At 62.4% G+C, this 21,978-nt stretch overlaps 1 protein-coding gene across 1 annotated transcript; it reads left to right on the top strand.

Moving 5' to 3' along the window:
- Window positions 1–1,731: 1,731 nt before the first annotated feature.
- FER1L5 (fer-1 like family member 5) lies at window positions 1,732–21,860 on the top strand (the record flags this gene model as incomplete). Its single annotated transcript, XM_080360268.1, has 48 exons — window positions 1,732–1,816; window positions 1,943–1,998; window positions 2,074–2,165; window positions 2,236–2,344; window positions 2,656–2,784; window positions 2,861–2,923; window positions 3,001–3,154; window positions 3,233–3,348; window positions 3,426–3,537; window positions 3,630–3,709; window positions 3,813–3,881; window positions 3,992–4,035; window positions 4,145–4,221; window positions 4,304–4,392; window positions 4,472–4,585; window positions 4,664–4,844; window positions 4,917–5,041; window positions 5,123–5,214; window positions 6,628–6,814; window positions 8,583–8,738; window positions 9,402–9,515; window positions 9,593–9,756; window positions 9,831–9,945; window positions 10,027–10,129; window positions 10,203–10,366; window positions 10,913–11,125; window positions 11,687–11,801; window positions 11,896–11,973; window positions 12,054–12,235; window positions 12,304–12,462; window positions 13,154–13,303; window positions 13,382–13,494; window positions 16,599–16,624; window positions 16,718–16,938; window positions 17,451–17,576; window positions 17,654–17,809; window positions 17,891–17,982; window positions 18,477–18,680; window positions 19,357–19,466; window positions 19,539–19,678; window positions 20,223–20,311; window positions 20,393–20,488; window positions 20,578–20,719; window positions 20,799–20,898; window positions 21,038–21,240; window positions 21,331–21,440; window positions 21,513–21,660; window positions 21,747–21,860. 48 exons carry the CDS (start codon window positions 1,732–1,734, stop codon window positions 21,858–21,860), a joined length of 5,877 nt encoding a protein of 1,958 aa, XP_080216394.1.
- Window positions 21,861–21,978: the final 118 nt, after the last annotated feature.

The following is a 21,978-nucleotide window of genomic DNA, read 5'->3' as shown; positions in this document are numbered from 1 at the left end:
GAGGGGTGGAGCGAGGCGGGGCCAAAGCGCGGAGGGAGGAGTTTGGAGCGGAGTGTGTGGGCGGGGACACGGGAGATCCCAGGGTCACACAGAACAGGGACTGGAAGGGACCTGGAAAGCTCATCCAGTGCAATCCCCCCATGGAGCAGGAACACCCAGATGAGGTTACACAGGAAGGTGTCCAGGCGGGTTGGAATGTCTGCACAGAAGGAGACTCCACAACCCCCCTGGGCAGCCTGGGCCAGGCTCTGACACCCTCACTCCCAACAAGTTTCTTCTCATATTTAAGTGAAACCTCCTGTGTTCCAGTTTGCACCCATTACCCCTTGTCCTATCACTGGTTGTCACCAGAAGAGCCTGGCTCCATCCTCCTGACACTCCCCCTTTAGATATCTGTAACCATGAATGAGTCCCCCCTCAGTGTCTTCTTGTCCAGCTCCAGAGCCCCAGCTCCCTCAGCCTTTCCTCACCCGGGAGATGAGGGTGGGGCTGGGGGGACATGGGGACAGGCGGATGTGGGGACTCGGTGCTATAGGGGTACAGTGGCATGTGGACATGGAGACACACAGACATTGGGATATATGGGCATGGGGACATGGGGATGCAGTGACACAAGGACATGGGGACGCAGGGACACACAAATGTGGACGAAGCGACACGAGGACATGGGGACATAGGGACGCAAGGACGCGGGGGCATGGGGATATAGAGATGCACAGACATGGGGATATATGGACATGGGGACATGGGGACGCGGTGACATAAGGACATGGGGACAACCGGGACATAGAGATGCACAGACATGGGGATATATGGACATGAGGACATGGGGATGTGGTGATATGAGGACATGGGGACATGGGGATGTGGGGATACACGGACATGGGGACATAGAGATGCAGACATAGGGATATATGGACATGAGGACATGGGGATGCGGTGATGCAAGGACATGGGGACATGGGGATGTGGGGATACACGGACATGGGGACATAGAGATGCACAGACATGGGGATATATGGACATGGGAACACAGAGACACACGGACTTGAGTATGTGGGGACATGGGGACAGGCAGATATAGAGACTCTGTGTTATAGGGGCACATGGACCTAGGGATGTGGAGATGGACAGATATGGGGATATATGGACAGGGGGACATGGGGATGCAGTGACACAAGGACACGGGGACACATGGACGTGCGGATGTGGTGATGTGGGGACATGGGAACAGACAGATATGGGAGTATAGTGTGATGGGGACACATGGACACGGTGACGTGGGGACAACAGACATGGAGTTGCAGTGACATGGGGACAGGTGAATATGCAGACATAGGGACAGAGTGACTTGGGGGCACAGTGACGTGGACACAGGGACATGGGGACACAAGGACACACAGACATGGGGATGCAGTGATGGGGGGACGTGGGGATACATGGGCTTGGGGACGAGTGATGTGGGGGCATGGGGGCATGCAGACCTGGGGACATGGTAACATAGGGACATGGGGACACATGGTCAGGGGACACGCAGACATTGAGACAAACAGGTATGGGCACACAGAGATGTGGGGACACAGGGACATGGGTACCCAGTGACAGAGTGACACCTCCCAAGCCAAGCCAACAGCAGTGTCCCTGCCCTGTGCCCCCACAGTGCCATTCTGGAACCCTTCCCGGTGCCAGGGTGACAGCGCCTGAGTGACGCGGTGGCACAGGGTTGTGGCCATGCTGCGGCTCCTGGTGGCCAGTGCCCGCATCCCCGAGGCCACCGGCGCTGGGCCCGGCGTGCACGTGTCTGCCCGCTTCCGAGGTACCGCTGGGGACCGGGGGGACACCGCAGTCACCGTCCACGTGCGTGGGGGCAGTGCCAGTCATCCCCCTGCACCACCATGTCCCCACCCTGCCGTGCCACCACCCTCCGTCCCGTCCCCATCAGGTGTCCCCAGGAGCACCCGGGTGTTGCCGGAGGAGCGCAGCCCCACCTGGAACGAGGTGACGTGACCTCGGAGTGGCCCACGGTGGCATGGGGACACTCGTGTCACCCCACTGACCCCTTGTCACCACCAGACGCTGGCATGGCCACTGGGCACGTGTCCCCTGCGCCCCACGGACACCCTGACCCTGCGCCTGCGGCACTGGGGACAGCCAGTGCCCCAGGGGTGAGTAGCACCGTGGTGGGGGGTCTGTCCCCAGTGTCACCACCCTCACCATGTCCCCTTGTCCCTGCAGAGTCCTGGGTGCCGCCACAGTGTCACTGGAGCAGTTGGTGGCCAACCCGGGGCTGCCGCTGTCCCTCAGCCACATGCCACTGCTGGACCCTCAGGGACAGCCCACGGGGGTGAGCACCCCCCTGCAACGCAACAGCACCCTTGGGTGTCACTGGGCACAGCCTGAGGTGTCACCTGTCCCTTCGCAGTGCACCCTCACCCTCCGCTGCTCCTACACCCCCCACGGCACACCTGGGGACGTTGCGGTCCCCTTGCAAGGACAGGTGCCACCACGGGCAGCATCACCGGGGACATCCCAGCGCCACAACAAGCCACCGGCGAAGGGGAAAGAGGATTTCCAGGTATGGCACCCATGGGTGCGGTATCACCCAGGGGTGACGTCCCATCCGTGGTGGCCACCGTGTCACCGCCTGTCCCACAGGTGCGGGTGAGGGTCATCGAGGGCCACCAGCTCCAGGGCAACGACATCAAGCCGGTGGTGACAGTTCTCATCGGCCAGAAGCGCTTCAGGACCAGGATCCAGACAGGGAACAACCCCTACTACAACGAGGTGACACCGGGGAGGGGGCACGGGGACCCACCGGTGTCCCCTCACCCCACCCTCACCTCCTTTTGCCCATTTCTAGGTGTTTTGGCAAAATTTCCGCCGGACGCCTGCGCGGCTGGCAGCCGAGCTCATTGTCTTCCAGGTCGGGGGATTCGGTGGCACTGATGGGGACGGGGACAGCGGGGTGGCCGCTGACGCTGTGTCCCACGCTTGTCACAGGTGCTGGACTCCCGGGCCAGCCGTGCCAAAGCCATCATCGGCGTCTTCCAGGTGGGGACAGTGACTCGAGGACGCGGCGTCACAGCGCGGCTCGGCCACCCTCACCCCCTTTGCCCCCCGCAGCTGGACATCGGCACCATCTACCACGCCCCGGGTAGGCGAGAGGCTCGGGGTGACACTGCGGTGACACCACGGTGACATTGGGTGACGACGGGGTGACCCCTGGTGCCAGGACGCAGCTTGAGCTGGAAGTGGCTGAGCCTGCAGCACCCCCAGCACCCCGAAACCGGCTCCTGTGGGTACCTGCGCGTCAGCCTGGCCGTGCTCCGTGCCGGTGAGACGGCACCGGTGAGACCCCCACACACCTCTCCAGCACCCCAAAAACTATATGGGGGGGTCCCCCATTTTTATACAACCCCCCCAAGGAGGAGAAGGCACCGGCGGGGGACGAGGACGTGGAAGCCAACCTGCTGCGGCCATCGCCGTGTGTCGCCACACTGCAACTGCGTGTCTACCGCGCCGAGGACCTGCCGCAGGGTGGGACACCCCAAAACCTCCCCTTTTATTATTTTAGGGTGGGGGTAGATTTAGGGGACCCCCCCACTCACTTCTTGCCATCCCTGTTGCAGCGGAGCCACCTCGGTTACCAGTCGGCGGCAAGAGGGGCTTCGTAGCGGCGGCGGTGAGGGTGCGATTTGCCGGCAGGACGGTGGGTGCCGGGTAGATTATGGGGTGGGGGGCTCACATTTTGGGGTGGGGGGGTCATATTTTGGGGTGTCAAGGGGGAGCGCTCACAGCTCTGCCCATCGCAGCTCTGCACCCGGGTGATGCCCCCCGATGCCAACCCGGCGTGGAACGAGGTTTTCTTCTTCCCCCTGCGGGTGAGGTGCCCCCCAAAAATCCCACACCCCTTCCCCAAGGTGGGCGCACCCCCAAAATGTGGGGGGCACCCTCATTTCAACACCCCCTCTTTTCGTTCGCCTCTCCGCAGCTGCCCCCCATCTGCGATGAGATTCAGCTGGCCATCCTCAGCGGGTACATGGGGACCCCCCAAAAACGTTTTGGGAGGTTTTTGGGGACACCTCTATTTTTGGGGACCCCCCTATTTTTGGGGGAGACCCCCCTCCTTTCCATACCCCCCTAGGTCCCGCAGCAGCAAAGTCCTGGGCACCGCCACCCTCCGCCTCTCCCAAATCTCCTCTGCTGGTGCTGAGCTGGAGGGTGAGCAGGGGCCACCCTTGGGTGCGGGGGTCCCCAGCACCCAGACCCCCAACACCCACTGAACCCCCTTTTTCACCCACAGAGGGGACCCCCGGGTTCTTACCCTGCTTCGGACCCAGTTTCCTCCCCTTCTACGGTCCCCGCTCGGATCCTGCCAGGACACCCAGCACCGTGAGTGGGTGACAGAGGGGACAGCACCCATTTTTTCAGTGGGGACACCCCAAATCACCCCCCCACCCTTATGTCACAGGACACCGGGGTGGCTTATCGTGGCCGGGTGCTACTGGAGCTCAGCACCCACATGGGGACACCAGACGGGCGCCAGCGTGGTGCCATCGCCCCTGAGGACGTCACCCAGGTGCAGGTGACACAGCGCGATGCCACCCCCGTCATCTTTAATTCTTATTTCTAAGTACAACCCGGGAGTATCTTTTTGTCACAGCGTCACTTGCCCCGATGTCGCCGCTTCGGGCTCTGCGGCGTCTTTTATTCGGCCACCATGGTGCCACCCGGCCCCGAGCTCCTGCGCTTCGAGCTCAGCCTGGGCCACTATGGGGACACCAGCGATGTCACCTGCAAGCCCACAGCCTCCGTCACCCCGTACTGTTGTCCCCTCTTTGATGGTGAGTGGGATGTTGGGATGGGGACACAGTGGGTGACACCGCGCAGTGTCCCATGGGATGTTCTGGGTGCAGGGAACCGCTACCACTACTTGCCGTGGTACGGTGACAAGCCGGTGGCAGCTGTCACCTCGTCCTGGGAGGACGCCGGTGACCGATGGGACACCCTGAACCTCCTGCGGAGCTTGTGCCGGCGGCTGGTGAGCACCCATGGGTGACAGCAGGGTGGAGGTGACACCCCCCTGGTTGGGTTGGGACAGCTGGGGGGCTTTATTTTGCAGGGGGACAACGTGGCGGAGCTGAGGGACGCGCATGGGGACACCAGAGGGGACATCGGCAGGAGGATGCTGCGCCAGCTGGTGCAGGACTGCAGGTGGCAATGGGGGATTTTGGGGGGGAATGGGGGATTTTGGGGGAAAATGGGACAGTTGAGGTGAAATGGGGAATTTGGGGGGAACAAATGAGGAATTTGGGGGGTGGGAATGGGACAATTAGGGGGAACAAATGGGGAATTTGGAGGGATATGGGACAATTGGGGGCAATGGGGGATTTAGAGGGAAATGGGACAATTGGGGGCAATAGGGAATTTGGGGGGTGGGAATGGGACAATTGAGGGGAACAAACGGGGGATTTGGAGGGATATGTGACAATTGGGGGCAATGGGGAATTTGGGGGGGTGGGAATGGGACAATTGGGGGGAACAAATGGGGAATTTGGAGGGATATGGGACAATTGGGGGCAATGGGGAATTTGGGGGGTGAGAATGGGACAATTAGGGGGAACAAATGGGGAATTTGGAGGGATATGGGACAATTGGGGGCAATGGGGGATTTAGAGGGAAATGGGACAATTAGGGGCAATGGGGAATTTGGGGGGTGAAATGGGGAATTTGGGGGAAATGGGATAATTGGGGGAAATGGTTTTTTTGGGGGGGAATTGGGGATTTGAGGGGGAGAAATGGGGAATTTTTGGGGGGGAAATGGGACTTTTTGGGGGAATAGGGAATTTGTGGGGGGAAAAGGTGCATTTCTAGGGGGGAAAGAGGCATTTTGGGGGGAGAAATGGGGCTTTTTGGGGAGATAATGTGACATTTTGGGTGGAAAACTGAGCATTTTTTTTTTGAAAACGTAGCATTTTGGGTGAGAAACGGGGCATTTTGGAGGTGAAACAGGACATTTTGGGGCAGATAAATGCGGCGTTTTGTGGGGAAAGTGTGGCATTTGGGGGAGAAATGGGGCGGTTTTTGGGGAAATGGGGCATTTTTTGGGGAAAAGGGGCATTTTGGAGGGGAGATGGGGAAATCTGGGGGGAAAACAGAGCATTTTTTTTGGGAAAACGTAGCATTTTGGGTGAGAAACGGGGCATTTTGGAGGTGAAACAGGGCATTTTGGGGCAGATAAATGTGGCGTTTTTGGGGGAAAATGTGGCATTTTGGGGGAGCAAAGGGGCATTTTGGGGGGAAATAGGGCATTTTTTTGGGGAAAAGGGGCATTTTGGAGGGGAAATGGGGAAATCTGGGGGGAAAACAGAGCATTTTTTTGGGAAAATGTAGCATTTTGGGTGAGAAATGTGGCATTTTGGAGGGGAAACAGGGCATTTTGGGGTAGATAAATGCGGCGTTTTGTGGGGAAATTGTGGCATTCTGGGGGAGAAATGGGGCATTTTTTGGGGAAATGGGGCATTTTTTTGGGAAAAGGGGCATTTTGGAGGGGAAATGGGGGAATTTTGGGGGGTAAACAGGGTATTTTGGGGGGAAAACGTGGCGTTTTGTGGGGGTTGTTTGCAGGCAGGCGCTGGCGCGGCTGGCGGAGCAGCCGACCCCCACGGCGCTGGACGCCCACCTGCGCACCACGCGGCTGCACCTGCTGCGGCACATGGTGGCAACCGCGGCCGAGCCCCCGCGGGCCGGCTGGGACACCCTGCTGGACACGGCCCAGGGCTGGCTGAGCAGGGTGACAGCGCTGGCCGTGGAGGTGGGACATCCCTGGGACAAGTTACGTGGGGGACAGCACTCTGATTTGTGGCTGGGATGGGGTGACATGGGGGATATTGTGTGATGAGTTGTGGCTGGTCTCAGCACAATGAGGATGGGGTGACATGGGGGACATCGCTGTGATGAGTTGAGACCAGGATGGGGTAACATGGGGGACATTGCTGTGATGAGTTGTGGCCAGTCTCAGCCCGCTGGGAAGGAATGATATGGGGGACATAGTGTGACAAGTTGTGGCTGAGATGGGGTGAAATGAGGGACATCACTGATGAGTTGTTATCAGTCTCAGCCTGCTGGGAAGGGATGATATGGGGGACATAGTGTGACAAGTTGTGGTTGTGATGGGGTGACATGGGGGACATCGCTGGGATGAGTTTTGGCTGGGATGGGGTTACATCGGGGACATCACTGTGATAAGTTGTGGCTGGTCTTGGCCCAATGGGAAGGGATGATATGGGGGACATAGTGTGACAAGTTGTGTCTGGGATGGGGTGAAATGGGGGACATCACTGATGAGTTGTGATCGGTCTCAGCCTGCTGGGAAGGGGTCATATGGGGGACATTATGTGACAAGTTGTGGCCATGATGGGGTGACATGGGGGACATCACTGGGATGAGTTGTGGCTGGGATGGGGTTACATCGGGGACATCACTGTGATGAGTTGTGGCTGGTCTTGGCCCAATGGGAAGGGATGATATGGAGGACATAGTGTGACAAGTTGTGGCTGGGATGGGGTGACATGGGGTACATCGCTGTGATGAGTTGTTATCAGTCTCAGCCTGCCGGGAAGGGGTGATATGGGGGACATCGTGTGATGAGTTGTGGCCGGTCTCAGCTCAATCAGGATGGGGATACATAGGGGACATCGCTGCAATGAGTTGTGACCGGGATGGAGTAACATGGGGGACATCACTGTGATGAGTTGTGGCTGGTCTCAGCCCACTGGGAAGGGATGATATGGGGGACATAGTGTGACAAGTTGTGTCTGGGATGGGGTGAAATGGGGGACATCACTGATGAGTTGTGATCGGTCTCAGCCTGCTGGGAAGGGGTCATATGGGGGACATTATGTGACAAGTTGTGGCCGTGATGGGGTGACATGGGGGACATTGCTGGGATGAGTTGTGACCGGGATGGGGTTACATCGGGAACATCACTGTGATGAGTTGTGGCTGGTCTTGGCCCAATGGGAAGGGATGATATGGGGGACATAGTGTGACAAGTTGTGTCTGGGATGGGGTGACATGGGGTACATCGCTGTGATGAGTTGTGATCAGTCTCAGCCTGCTGGGATGGGGTGATATGGGGGACATTGTGTGACAAGTTGTGGACATGATGGGGTGACATGGGGGACATCACTGGGATGAGCTGTGGCTGGGATGTGATTACATGGGGGACATCCCTGGGATGAGTTGTGGCCAGTCTCAGCCCAACCAGGGTGGGGATACATGTGGGACATCCCTGGGATGAGTATGGCTGGGATTGGGTGACATGGGGGACATTGCTGGGATGAGTTGTGGCTGGGATGGGGTGACACGGGGGACACAGCTGGGATGAGTTGTGGCTGGGATGGGGTTACATCGGGGGCATCACTGTGATGAGTTGTGGCCGGTCTCAGCCCAACCAGGATGGGGATACATGGGGGACATTGCTGGGATTAGTTGTGGCTGGGATGGGGTGACATGGGGGACACAGCTGGGATGAGCTGTGGCCGGTCTCAGCCTGCCGGTCTCTCTCTCTCTCCCCACAGCCGCAGGCTGGTGTCCCTGATGTGCTGCTGTGGCTGCTGCGGGGGGACAGACGCGTGGCCTGTGCCCGTGTCCCCGCGACCGACATCATGTTCTCGCCGAGCGGCCCCGGCGCCTGCGGGAGGTTCTGCGGCCGCATCCAGACCCTCTTCCTGGTGGTGGGCACCCCATGTCCCCTCCCTGTCACCTCATTGTCCCCTCCATGTCCTTCCACATCCCTTTCACATCTCCTCATATCTCCTCCATATCCCATCCATGTCCCCTTTGTTTCCCCCCATATCCCCTCCATGTCCACTCTATATCTCCATGTCCCCTCTATGTCCCCTTTGTGACCCCTTATGTCTCCTCCATGTCCCCTCCAGATCTCTGTGTCCTCTACATGTCCCCTTTGTGTCCTCTCCACATCTCCACATGCCCTCTGTGTCCCCTCCATGTCCCCTAGACCTTCTCCTTATCTCCCCCATGTCCCCCCAATGTTCCCTCCATGTCACCTTTGTGTGTTCCCATGTCCCCCCCACATCTCCTCCATGACCCCTCTGTGTCCCTCCTAGACCTTTTCCACGTCTGCTCCATGTCCCCTTTGTGTCCCCTCTACATTTCCCTCACATCCCCTCCATGTCCCCTTTGTGTCCCCTCCATCTGCCTTCTGTGTCCCCTTTTATGTCTCTCCTAGACCTTCTCCATATCTGCTCCATGTCCCCTCCATGTCCCCCTTGTGTCCTCTCCACATCCCCTCTGTGTCCTTCTCTGTGTCCCCCCTAGACCTTCTCCACATCTCCGCCATGTCCCCTCTCTGTCCCCGCTGTGTCCCCACCACGCAGGGCTCCAGTGACATCCATGCCCAGCTCCGGCTCCGGCTCTGGCTGGGACGCGTGGCCAACAGCGATAACCTGTCCCGGCACCTCGAGGGGACCTTGCACGTCTATGCCGAGACGGTGCGCCCTTGGCCTGGGGGGTGACACCACCTCACAGTGTCCCCAAACCCCCCTCACCCCCCCGTGTCCCCTCCCAGTATGAAAACCAGACCAAGCTGCTGGGCAAGTGGGGTCCCCGGGGGCTGCTGGGGTGCCCCTGCTTCTCGGACAGCGCCGGCAAAGCGGGGCTCCCCCGCCACCGCATCCGTCCCCCCCGCGGCTGGCGCTGGGACGGGCCCTGGACCGTGGAGCCGCAGCGGCGGTGAGTCCCCCAGCACGGGTGGTGACACCCCGGGGGACGTCGGGGAGGGTGACACCGGTATTTTTGTCCCCAAGGCTGCTGCTGGACGCGGAGACCAACGTGGGCGAGGTGCTGGAGGAGGTGTACGAGAACGAGAGCCGCCAGCGCGGTGGCGAGTGGGGACCTGCCGCCGTGACCAACACTGACATCGTGAGCGGGCGGTGGCACTGGGGACACCGGCGGTGGGGTGACACAAGCACAGTGGGGCTCAGCGCTCACCTGCTTTTGCAGAGCGGCGCGGCGGTGCCACCCAAGGAAGAGGTGGCGTGTCCCCAAGGTTGGCACATCGCCCATGACTGGCACGTGGATGTGACGGGGAACGTGGACGAGGCGGGTGAGTGGGTGTCCCCACGCTGGGGTGAGTGGGTGGTGGAGGTGATGGTGACAAGAACAAGCGGGTGCCGCAGGGTGGGAGTACGGGACGAGCGCGGGTGCCGGCGCTGTCCCCCCGGCGTGGCACGCCACCGAGAAGACGTACCACACGCTGCGGCGCCGGCGCTGGCTGCGCACCCGCCGCAGGGATCCCAGCACGCAGGGACCCGAGCAGGACGTGGAGACCTTCCTACGGCTGGTCGGGACAGCGGGGACAGGGACGGGGCAGCGAGGAGGGGACATCAGCGCGGGCGTTGCAGGGATGGGGTGGCAGGGATGGGGACATCACGGTTGGGGTGGCAGGGACAGATGTGGCAAGGATGGAGTGGCAGGGATGGGAGTGGCATGACTGGGGTGATGGGGGTGGCAGAGATGGGGACATCAGGTATGGGGGTGACAGCGATGACAAGGATGGGGTGGCAGGGATGAGAACAATAGGATGGGGACGGCAGGGATGGGAACACCAGGGATGAAGGTGACAGGTAACAAGGATGGGGTGGCAGGGATGGAGTTGCAGGGACAGGGGTGACAAGGATGGGGTGGAAGGGATGGGAGTGACAGGATGGGGACAGCAGGGATGAACACATCAGGGATGGGGGTGGCATGACTGGGGTGACAGGGATGGGAGTGGCAGGGATGGGAGCGACAAGATACGGGTGACACAGATGGGGTGGCAGGGACAGTGGTGGGAGTGCCCTGGTCCATCCCCATGTGCCACCCCGTGCTGACCCCTGTGTCCCCACAGCACAGCCCCGAGGCGGCGGGGACCGAGGCCTGGGAATACGGGTCCCTCTGGGGCTCCCGCTTCCACCTGCAGCCGCGGCTGGGTGACGTGTGCCGGCGGCGCTGCTGGCACCGCGCCATGGTGCCGAGCCAGCCCGGGGCCAGGGCGGCCCTGTTCCTGCTGGAGGGGACCCCGGTGCGAGAGAACGAGGGGAACTGGGGCTGGGGATGGAGGGTGGGGTGCGGGGAGGGATGGGGGACAGAGGGATGGAGGGACAGAGGGACAGAGACTCTGCTCCCCAGGAACAAGCGCCAGGAGCAGAGGAAATGGCCTCAAGTTGCACCAGGGGAGGTTGAGGTTGGATGTGGGAACAATTTCTTCCCCAAAGGGCTGTGGGGCATTGGAACAGGCTGCCCAGGGCAGTGCTGGAGTCACCATCCCTGGAGGGCTGGACAGACGGACATGAGGTTCTCAGGACATGGGGCAGTGGCAGGGGTGGGGGAACGGGTGGACTCAATGAGCTCGAGGGGCTTTTCCAACCAAAATGATTCTGTGGGGGGACGGAGGGACGGATGGAGGGACAGAGAGATGCAGGGAAGGAGGGATGGAGAAATGGATGGATGGGTGGATGGATGGATGGATGGATGGATGGATGGATGAAGGGACAGAGGGATGAGGAGATGGATGTAGTGACGTGGAGACAGAGCGATGCTGGGGCAGTAGGACATGGCACGACAGCAGGACGCAGGGCCGGGGGACAGCAGGGCCAAGGGGACACCTCCCCACAACCTGCAGAGCAAAGAGGATGTGGCCGAGGACGACGAGACGCCCGCGGCCGAGTGTCCAGCGCGGGGCTCATCCCGGACCAGCCCCAAGCAGCCCATGCCCCTCATCCTCTGCACCTTCCAGCGTGAGCCCCGGGGACACGGCGGGGGGACACAGTGACAACCCAGCGGGGTCCCAGCCCCCCCGTCACCTCTTGTCACCCCCTGTCCCTCCCGCAGGACCCAACTTCTTCCAGCTGCGCTGCTACATCTTCCAGGCGCTGGAGCTGGCACCCCGTGCCACCAAAGCCACCGCAGGTGGAACAGCCCCCAAAAAGACCCCCAGACCCCCACCCCGGTGGGGAGCCTGAGGTGCTGAGAGTGTCCTTGTCCCCCAGACCCCGTCGCCCACGTCTCCTTCGTGCACGTCAGCCAGAGCACCCGGGTGCTGCCCGGCACCCTGGACCCGCTCTGGGACCAGACGCTGCTTTTCCAGCGGGTGCTGTTGTATGGGAACCCCCAGGGGGTCCAGGACGAGCCCCCCATGGTGGTGGTGGAGGTTTTCGACCAGGACGGAGGGGTATGGCACCCATGGTGGGGGGGAACCATGGGTGGGGGCAGCACCCATACCCAAGCAATGTGTTGCAGGGTGCTGGTGCTTTCCTGGGGAGGAGTGTGTGCGCCCCACAAGTTTGGCTGGACGTGGGGCAGCGGAAGCCCCCCCGGCTGCAGCGGTACCCACTGCGGGGGTCCGGGGGGTCGGACGGGGAGCTGCTGGTGGCCTTTGAGCTGCTGCACGACACCCAGGTGAGGGGCTGGGGGGGGACAGGGGGCACAGGGGATGATAGCCCATCTTCATCATCATCACCATCATCATCCTTGGCAGGATGGGGCCCTGGCACAAGTGACCCCCCCGCCATGGAGGGAGGGGGTTTTCAGTGTCCCCCAGGGCATCCGGCCACTCCTGCGGCTGGTGGCACTGGAGGTGAGACCGCAGTGGGGACAGGGACAGGGATGAAGAAGGGGATGGGATGGGGACAAGGACAGGGAGAGGGATGAGGACAGGAGTGGCTGGGAGCAAGGACGTGGACTGGAACAGGGATAAAGACAAGAGGGACAAGGTTGGGATGGGGAAAGGGATGGGACAGGGATGAAGGTGGGATGAGGACAAGGTCCCAGATGGAGAATGGAGGGGAACAGGCTGGGGACAGGGACAGTGATGAAGGTCCTGGGGAAGGGATGGGGACTGTACAGGGATGGGGAAAAGGATGAAACCAGGCTGGGGATGAGCTCAGGGATGGAGACAGGCCAGGGACAAGGAAAGGGATGACGATGGGGACAGACCCAAAGGGACAAACCCAAGATGAGGACGGGATGGAGCTGGAGATGGGGACAGGGATGGGGACAGTGACAGCCACCCCCAGCATCCCCCGGGTGCGCAGCCCACCCGCGGTGACCCCAGTGCACCCGGGGGGTGACAGCCACCGGTGTCCCCCAGGTGCTGGCGTGGGGGCTGCGGGGGCTGCGGGGCGGCGTGCGGGCGCCCAGCCTGGAGCTGCAGTGCGGGGGGCAGACCCTGCGGACCCCCCCCATCCTCAACCTGCCCACCAACCCCAACTTCCCCATCAACGCCTTCCTGCTGCCGCTGGTGAGGACGGGACGGGGGGCACCCCACCCATGGGTGCTGGCACCCTGGGGTGATGACTTGGCTCCCCTCCCGCCCCAGAATTTACCGGCAGAGGAGGAATATGTGCCCCCCATCTGGCTGCGGGTACTGGACACGCGAGAGTTTGGGTACCGGCCCGTGGTGGGACAGGCCTGCGTGCGGGGGTTGGGCCGGTATTACTGGCCACCCCCTGGGCAGGGAAAGCCTCCCCCTGGCCCCACAACCCCCTCATCTGGCTCTGGTAATGGCTCTGCCCAGCCCTGGTACCTGCTGCCCAGCCGTGTCACATCCCTGGCACCCCCTGTCCCATCCCTCTCCCACCTCTGGTACCTCCTGCCCCAACCCTGGTACCTCCTGCCCCAACCCTGGTACCTCCTGCCCCAACCCTGGCACCTCCTGTCCACCCCTGTCCCATCTCTGGTACCTCCTGCCCCAACCCTGGTACCTCCTGCCCCAACCCTGGCACCTCCTGTCCACTCCTGTCCCATCTCTGGTACCTCCTGCCCCAACCCTGGCACCTCCTGCCCCAACCCTGGTACCTCCTGTCCATCCCTGTCCCGTCTCTGGTACCTCCTGCCCCAACCCTGGTACCTCCTGCCCCATCCCTGGCACCTCCTGTCCATCCCTGTCCCACCTCTGGTACCTCCTGCCCCAACCCTGGTACCTCCTGTCCACCCCTGTCCCATCTCTGGTACCTCCTGCCCCAACCCTGGTACCTCCTGTCCACCCCTGTCCCATCTCTGGTACCTCCTGTCCCACCTCTGGTACCTCCTGCCCCAACCCTGGTACCTCCTGCCCCAACCCTGGCACCTCCTGTCCATCCCTGTCCCACCTCTGGTACCTCCTGCCCCAACCCTGGTACCTCCTGTCCACCCCTGTCCCATCTCTGGTACCTCCTGCCCCAACCCTGGTACCTCCTGCCCCAACCCTGGCACCTCCTGTCCATCCCTGTCCCACCTCTGGTACCTCCTGCCCCAACCCTGGTACCTCCTGTCCACCCCTGTCCCATCTCTGGTACCTCCTGCCCCAACCCTGGTACCTCCTGTCCACCCCTGTCCCATCTCTGGTACCTCCTGTCCCACCTCTGGTACCTCCTGCCCCAACCCTGGTACCTCCTGTCCACCCCTGTCCCATCTCTGGTACCTCCTGCCCCAACCCTGGTACCTCCTGCCCCAACCCTGGTACCTCCTGCTCCAACCCTGGCACCTCCTGTCCACCCCTGTCCCATCTCTGGTACCTCCTGCCCCAACCCTGGTACCTCCTGCCCCAACCCTGGCACCTCCTGTCCACTCCTGTCCCATCTCTGGTACCTCCTGCCCCAACCCTGGTACCTCCTGCCCCAACCCTGGTACCTCCTGTCCACCCCTGTCCCATCTCTGGTACCTCCTGCCCCAACCCTGGTACCTCCTGCCCCAACCCTGGTACCTCCTGCTCCAACCCTGGCACCTCCTGTCCACCCCTGTCCCATCTCTGGTACCTCCTGCCCCAACCCTGGTACCTCCTGCCCCAACCCTGGCACCTCCTGTCCACCCCTGTCCCACCTCTGGTACCTCCTGCCCCAACCCTGGCACCTCCTGCCCCAACCCTGGTACCTCCTGTCCATCCCTGTCCCGTCTCTGGTACCTCCTGCCCCAACCCTGGTACCTCCTGCCCCATCCCTGGCACCTCCTGTCCATCCCTGTCCCACCTCTGATACCTCCTGCCCCAACCCTGGTACCTCATGCCCCAACCCTGGCACCTCCTGTCCATCCCTGTCCCACCTCTGGTACCTCCTGCCCCAACCCTGGTACCTCCTGTCCACCCCTGTCCCATCTCTGGTACCTCCTGCCCCAACCCTGGTACCTCCTGTCCACCCCTGTCCCATCTCTGGTACCTCCTGTCCCACCTCTGGTACCTCCTGCCCCAACCCTGGTACCTCCTGCCCCAACCCTGGCACCTCCTGTCCACCCCTGTCCCATCTCTGATACCTCCTGCCCCAACCCTGGTACCTCCTGCCCCAACCCTGGCACCTCCTGTCCACTCCTATCCCATCTCTGGTACCTCCTGCCCCAACCCTGGTACCTCCTGCCCCAACCCTGGCACCTCCTGTCCATCCCTGTCCCACCTCTGGTACCTCCTGCCCCAACCCTGGTACCTCCTGTCCACCCCTGTCCCATCTCTGGTACCTCCTGCCCCAACCCTGGTACCTCCTGTCCACTCCTGTCCCATCTCTGGTACCTCCTGTCCCACCTCTGGTACCTCCTGCCCCAACCCTGGTACCTCCTGCCCCAACCCTGGCACCTCCTGTCCACCCCTGTCCCATCTCTGATACCTCCTGCCCCAACCCTGGTACCTCCTGCCCCAACCCTGGCACCTCCTGTCCACTCCTATCCCATCTCTGGTACCTCCTGCCCCAACCCTGGTACCTCCTGCCCCAACCCTGGCACCTCCTGTCCATCCCTGTCCCATCTCTGGTACCTCCTGCCCCAACCCTGGTACCTCCTGCCCCAACCCTGGCACCTCCTGTCCATCCCTGTCCCACCTCTGGTACCTCCTGCCCCAACCCTGGTACCTCCTGCCCCAACCCTGGCACCTCCTGTCCATCCCTGTCCCACCTCTGATACCTCCTGTCCCACCTCTGGTACCTCCTGCCCCAACCCTGGTACCTCCTGCCCCAACTCTGGTACCTCCTGTCCATCCCTGTCTCGTCTCTGGTACCTCCTGCCCCAACCCTGGTACCTCCTGTCCATCCCTTTCCCGTCTCTGGTACCTCCTGCCCCATCCCTGGTACCTCCTGTCCATCCCTGTCCCACCTCTGGTACCTCCTGCCCCATCCCTGGCACCTCCTGTCCATCCCTGACCCATCCCTGGCACCTCCTGCCCATCTCTGTTGCTTCTTGCCCCAACTCTGCCCATCCCTGGCACCCCTTGTCCATTTCTGGCACCCCCTGTCCCATCTCTGGTACCTCCTGCCCCATCCTTGGCACCTGCTGCCCATCCCTGTCCTATCCCTGACCCATCTCTGGTACCTCCTGCCCCATCCCTGGTACCTCCTGTCCATCCATGGTACCCCCTGTCCATTCCTGCCCCATCCCTGGCACCTCCTGCCCCATCCCTGGTACCTCCTGTCCATCCATGGTACCCCCTGTCCATTCCTGCCCCATCCCTGGCACCTCCTGCCCCATCCCTGGTACCTCCTGTCCATCCCTGGCACCCCCTGTCCATTCCTGCCCCATCCATGTACCCCCTGCCCATCCCTGCCCCCTCCAGGATGGTTTACGTGCCCTCTCCCCCGCAGCCGCTCTCTGGGGCAGGATACGTCAGGTGAGTCCCTCAGCACCCCACACCCCCTCAGCACCGCTGGGGTCCCCAGCCCAGTGCCTCAGTTTCCCCGAGCTGTCCCCTTTGTCCCTGCAGATGCTGCCCAGGATCGCTGCCGAGGGGGCTGGGGACAAGGTGGGCACAGCAACAGCGTCACCGGGGTCACCGGGAGCCACCTGTCCCCACCTCACCCTGCTCCCCACCAGGCTGCAGAGGAGGGGGAAGAGGAAGATGAGGATGAGGACGACTGGTGGAGCAAATTCTATGCGGCCATGGGGGACAAGGAGAAGAGGAGGACAGGCAGGGACAGACTGAAGGTCTGGGGACAGGGGACAGGGATGGGGACAAGCTCAGGGGTGGGACAGGGATGGAGATGGGGACAAGAATGAAACAAAATTGGTGCAGGGATGGTTGGGGACGAGGACACAGGAGGGGAGAGGGATTAAGGTGGGATAGGGATCAGGTCAGGGATGGGGATTGAGAGGGGACAGGAATGGGGACAGGGATGAAAATGGGCTGGGGACAAGGTCAGGGATGGAGACTGAGAGAGGAACAGGGACAGGGATGAAGAGGGGATGGGATGAGGACAGGGATGAAGGTGGGATGGGGACAGGGATGAGGATGAGACAGGGATGGGGATGAAGATGGGATGAGGACAGGGATGAAGATGCGATGGGGACAGGGATGAAGGTGAAATGGGGACATGGATGAAGATGGGATGGGGACAAGGCTGAAGAAGGGCAGAGGGACATGATGGGGAGAAGCACCAAGATGGGGTTGGGGACAGGGACAAAGGGCCACGGGGCCAAGGGCAGAACCCACTCCCCAGATCTACAGCTGCGAGCTGGAGGCGCTGCCCGAATTCGAGGGGCTGCAGGATTTCTGCCAGACCTTCCCCCTCTACGGGCCGGGGGGTCACCCCGCGGGGGGGGACGACCCCGTGGGTGAGTTCAAGGTGGGTGACACCCCCGAGGGGACACCCCAGCGCTGGGGGCGGACAGCCGGGGGTGCACGGCCGGGCGGCTCTCGCAGGGGCTTTTCCGCATCTACCCCCTGCCCGAGGACCCCGCCGCGTCCCCCCCGCCTCGACATTTCCAGCAGCTGCCCCCCAGCAAACCCCAAAAGTGCCTGGTGAGGGTCTACGTGGTCCGGGCCTTCGACCTGCCCCCCAAGGACAGAAACAGGCTGGTAAGGTCAGCCATGGGTGCTGGACAGGGTGACCCATCCCCCCTGCCGCATGTCACCCTGAGTGTCCCCCCCCGCTGGCAGTGTGACCCCTACGTGCGCGTCTCATTGGGGAAGAAGAAGCTGGGCCAGCGAGACCAGTACGTGCCCAACACGCTGGAGCCCGTTTTTGGCAGGTACGGCCAGGGCGGGTGGCCCGGTGGCATTGTCACCCATGGGTGGCACTGGGGAGGGGGGGGCCCATTCCCCATGTCAGCATGTCCCTGTGCCACCACGTCCCTGTGCCACTGGAACCCTGTGCCACCAGGTCCTCATGCCACCAGATGCCACACCAGCAGGTCCCCATGTCACCAAGTGCCTACACTATCAGCTCCCTATTCCCTGCACCAGAAGGTTCCTGAGCCTCCGTGTCCCCAATTCCTCTGCCACCATGTCCACTTGCCACCACATCTCCATACCCTGTGCTGCAGGTCCCTTGTGCCACCATGTCCCCACTCCCCATGTCACCAGATGCCCCATTCCCAACATCTGCAGGTCCCTGTGCCACCACATCCCCATTCCCCACACTAGTGGGTTCCCATGCCACCATGTCCTCGTGCCACCATGTCCTCGTGCCACCAAGTCCCCATGCCCACATGTCCCCACTCCCTGTGCCAGCGGGTGCCACCAGCGTGTCCCCGGGGCTGATGACACTCGCTGCCAGGCTGTTTGAGGTGACAGGGACCATCCCACTGGAGAAGGACCTGCGGGTGACACTGCTGGACTATGACGTGGTGCCACCGGACCAGGAGATTGGCACGACCACCATCGACCTGGAGAACCGCCTGCTGTCCCGCTACCGCGCCAACTGCGGGCTGGCGGCTCGCTACCGCACGTGGGTGTCACCAGGGCGGGGGACACTGTGGGGGCTTGGGGACATCAGGGTGCACAGGCCTGAGCACAGGAGCAGGCGTTGGAGTGGGCACGGGGTGGTGGGGACAGGGTGAGGGGGACAGGATGGGGACAGGATGGGGACAATGGGATGGGCACAGGGTGATGGGGACAAGATGGGAACAAGGATGGGGACAGAGAGATGGAGATGAGGGGGCTATAAGAGGGCTGGGACAGGGAGATGATGACAGCGACATGGGGACAGGATGGGCACAGGGATGGGGACATGGACACGGGCACAGAGAGATGGGGACGGGGGTACCTATGGGTGGGGATGGGGACAGAGACATGGAGACAGGGACATGGGGACAGGAGGGACACGGGGATGAGGACAGGGAGATGGAGACAGAGTGGGGACAGGGATGGGGACAGGAACATGGCCACAGAGAGATGGGGACGGGGGGGCACATGAGGGTGGGGACAGAGACCTGGGGACAAGAGAGAGCACAAGGAGATGAGGATGAGGTTGGCACGGGGATGAAGACCTGGTTATCGGTTTGGTACATGCAAGGGGCACAGGGGTGTGACAGACAGGGAGGGGACACCCAGGAGTGTCCCCAGCCCACCCACTGTCCCCACAGCACCGGCCCCGGGTGCTGGAGGGACCAACTCCCCCCCAGCCGCATCCTGGAGCATTTCGCCCACACCCGGGGGCTCCCGGCACCCGAGTTCAGCGCCGAGGGCACCACCGTCACCTTTGGGGACCAAACCGTCCTGCTCAGCCAGTTTGGTGGGTGGGGGTTCGGGTGGGGACATGGAGGGGCCCGATCCTGTCCCCTGGTGTGATGGCTGAGCCTTGCAGAGAGCGCACCCCCCGTGCACCAGCACCAAGGGCCCCCCCGTGAGCGCCTGGCCCTGCACATTCTCCGCCGTTGTCACCTTGTCCCCGAGCACCTGGAGACCCGCACCCTCTACAACAGCACCCAGCCTCAGATGGAACAGGTGGGGACGGGGACAGAGTGATGGGGACCTTGGGGTGATGGGGACACGGTCAGGGAGGGACCCCAGGGTGATGGGGACCTTGGGATATAGGGGGATGCCAGAGGACAATTGGGGATCTTGGGGTGACAGGGACCTTGGGGTGGTAGAGACCTTGAGATATAAGGGGATGCTGGGGACAATAGGGACCTTGGGGTGACATTGGCCTTGGGAATGGGTGATGGGGACCCCAAGGCAATAGGGACCTTGGGGTATAAGAGGATGCCAGGGGACAATGGGGACCTTGGGGTGACAGGGACCCTGGGGTGATGGGGACCTTGAGGTATAAGGGGATGCTGGGGACAATAGGGACCTTGGGGTATAAGGGGATGCCAGGGGACAACAGGGACCTTGGGGTGACATTGACCCTGGGGATAGGTGATGGGGACCCCAGGGTGACAAGGACCCCAGGGCAGGGAGGGATGCTGGGGGTAGAGGAAGAGATGGGGACCCCAGGGGTGATGGGGACACTCAGGGACAGGGGTGACAGCCCCACCCCCCCACGCAGGGCAAGGTGCAGATGTGGGTCGATGTCTTCCCCACCACCCTGGGGAGCCCCGGCCCCCCTGTCGACATCACCCCCCCCAAACCCCAGAGGTGAGCGCCCAGCTGGGCCCCGCGGGTGGGACGGGGACATCCCAGGGTGGCGAAGGTGACACATCCTTGTGTCCCTGTGAGGTACGAGCTGCGCTGCGTGGTCTGGAACACGCGGGACGTCGACATGGGGGACGTCAACCTGACCGGGCAGCAGATGAGTGACATCTACGTCATGGGGTGAGCCGAGGCCACCGCTATGTGTCCCCCACAAGGCGGAGGTGACAGCAGCCCTTGGGACAGGGTGACAGCAGCGTCCCCTCCCACAGGTGGCTGGACGGGCTGGAGGAGCAGCGGCAGAGGACAGACATCCATTACCGCTCGCTGCAGGGGGACGGGGCCTTCAACTGGCGTTTCGTCTTCTCCTTCCAGTGCCTGGCAGCCGAGGAGCTCTGCATCCTGCCCCACAAGGCGAGGGACACCGCGGGGTGCGGGTGTCAGGGTGGGGGGGACACAGGGGACAAAGGTGACACCCCCATTTTACCCCCAGGAGCATTTCTGGAGCCTGGACCCCACAGTGCAAAAGGTGCCCCCCAAGCTCATCCTCCAAGTGTGGGACAATGACAAGTTTTCGGCTGATGATTTTTTGGGTGAGACGCCGTCTCCCTGCCCTGTGTCCCCGCAGCAGCGTGGGGGACACCCACAGGTGACACCTACAAGGGACAGGGAGCACCCAGAGGTGACACAGAGCACCCATGGGTGACACCCTGCCTCGGCTTATCCCCGCAGGCGTCCTGGAGCTGGAGCTCTCCCGGCTGCCGCAGCCGGCCCGGCAACCCCAGAACTGCACCCCAAATCCGCAGGGGACCCCCCAAAGCCCCTGGCCCTGGCGGGGGACACGGGTCCCGTCTCATTTCTCCCTTTTCCGGCAAAAACGGGCCAGGGGGTGGTGGCCGTGCATGGTGCAGGACGGCAACAAGCAGCGCCTCTCGGTAAGGTGGCACTGGGACAGTTGGGGACAGCGGTGACGAGGTGGGGGGGACAGATCCTGCACCCCATTCCCACCCATCACCCCAAAAAAGGGCAAGCTGGAGCTGAGCCTGGAGCTGCTGACGGCAAAGGAGGCGGAAGAGCGGCCGGCGGGGAGAGGCCGCGATGAACCCAACATGTACCCCAAGCTCCAGCCGCCCATGTGAGTCCCCGCGGTGCTTGGGGGGTGACAGGAGGGGTGACACGGGGTGTCTGAGCCGGGTGTCACCTGCAGGCGGCCGGAGTGGTCGTTCCTGTGGCTGCAGGCGCCACTGCGCACCCTTCGCTACGGGCTCTGGCGGCAGCACCGTGGGCGCATCAGCCTGGTGCTGGCGCTGCTGCTGCTCCTCGTGCTGCTCCTCACCTTCATCTACTCCACGCCGGTGAGTGCTGGGGAGCACAGGCCCCCCCAAATCCCTCATCAGCACCTATGAGTCCCCCCCGAGCCTCCCTCTGTGCCTCCTCACAGGGATATTTGGCCATGAAGCTGGTGAACCCGCTGGAGAGCTGGCGCTTCGGCGGGGGATCGCGTCACGCAGCCGCTCGCCCCTCGGTGTCACCTCTAATAAAGTCACATCTGTAACGGTCGAAGCGTCACCCGCAGCAATCTGGGCTCATGGAGGGGACTGATAAAGGACTTGGGTGGTTTTGGGGAGCCCCACGGTGCTGGGACATGGCCCCTGACTCGCTGCAGTGTCAAA

Source organism: Nesoenas mayeri, assembly GCF_963082525.1.
Source record: "Nesoenas mayeri genome assembly, chromosome: 27".
NCBI classification, from domain to species: domain Eukaryota; kingdom Metazoa; phylum Chordata; class Aves; order Columbiformes; family Columbidae; genus Nesoenas; species Nesoenas mayeri.
This window is presented reverse-complemented; position numbering and strand designations above follow the sequence as displayed.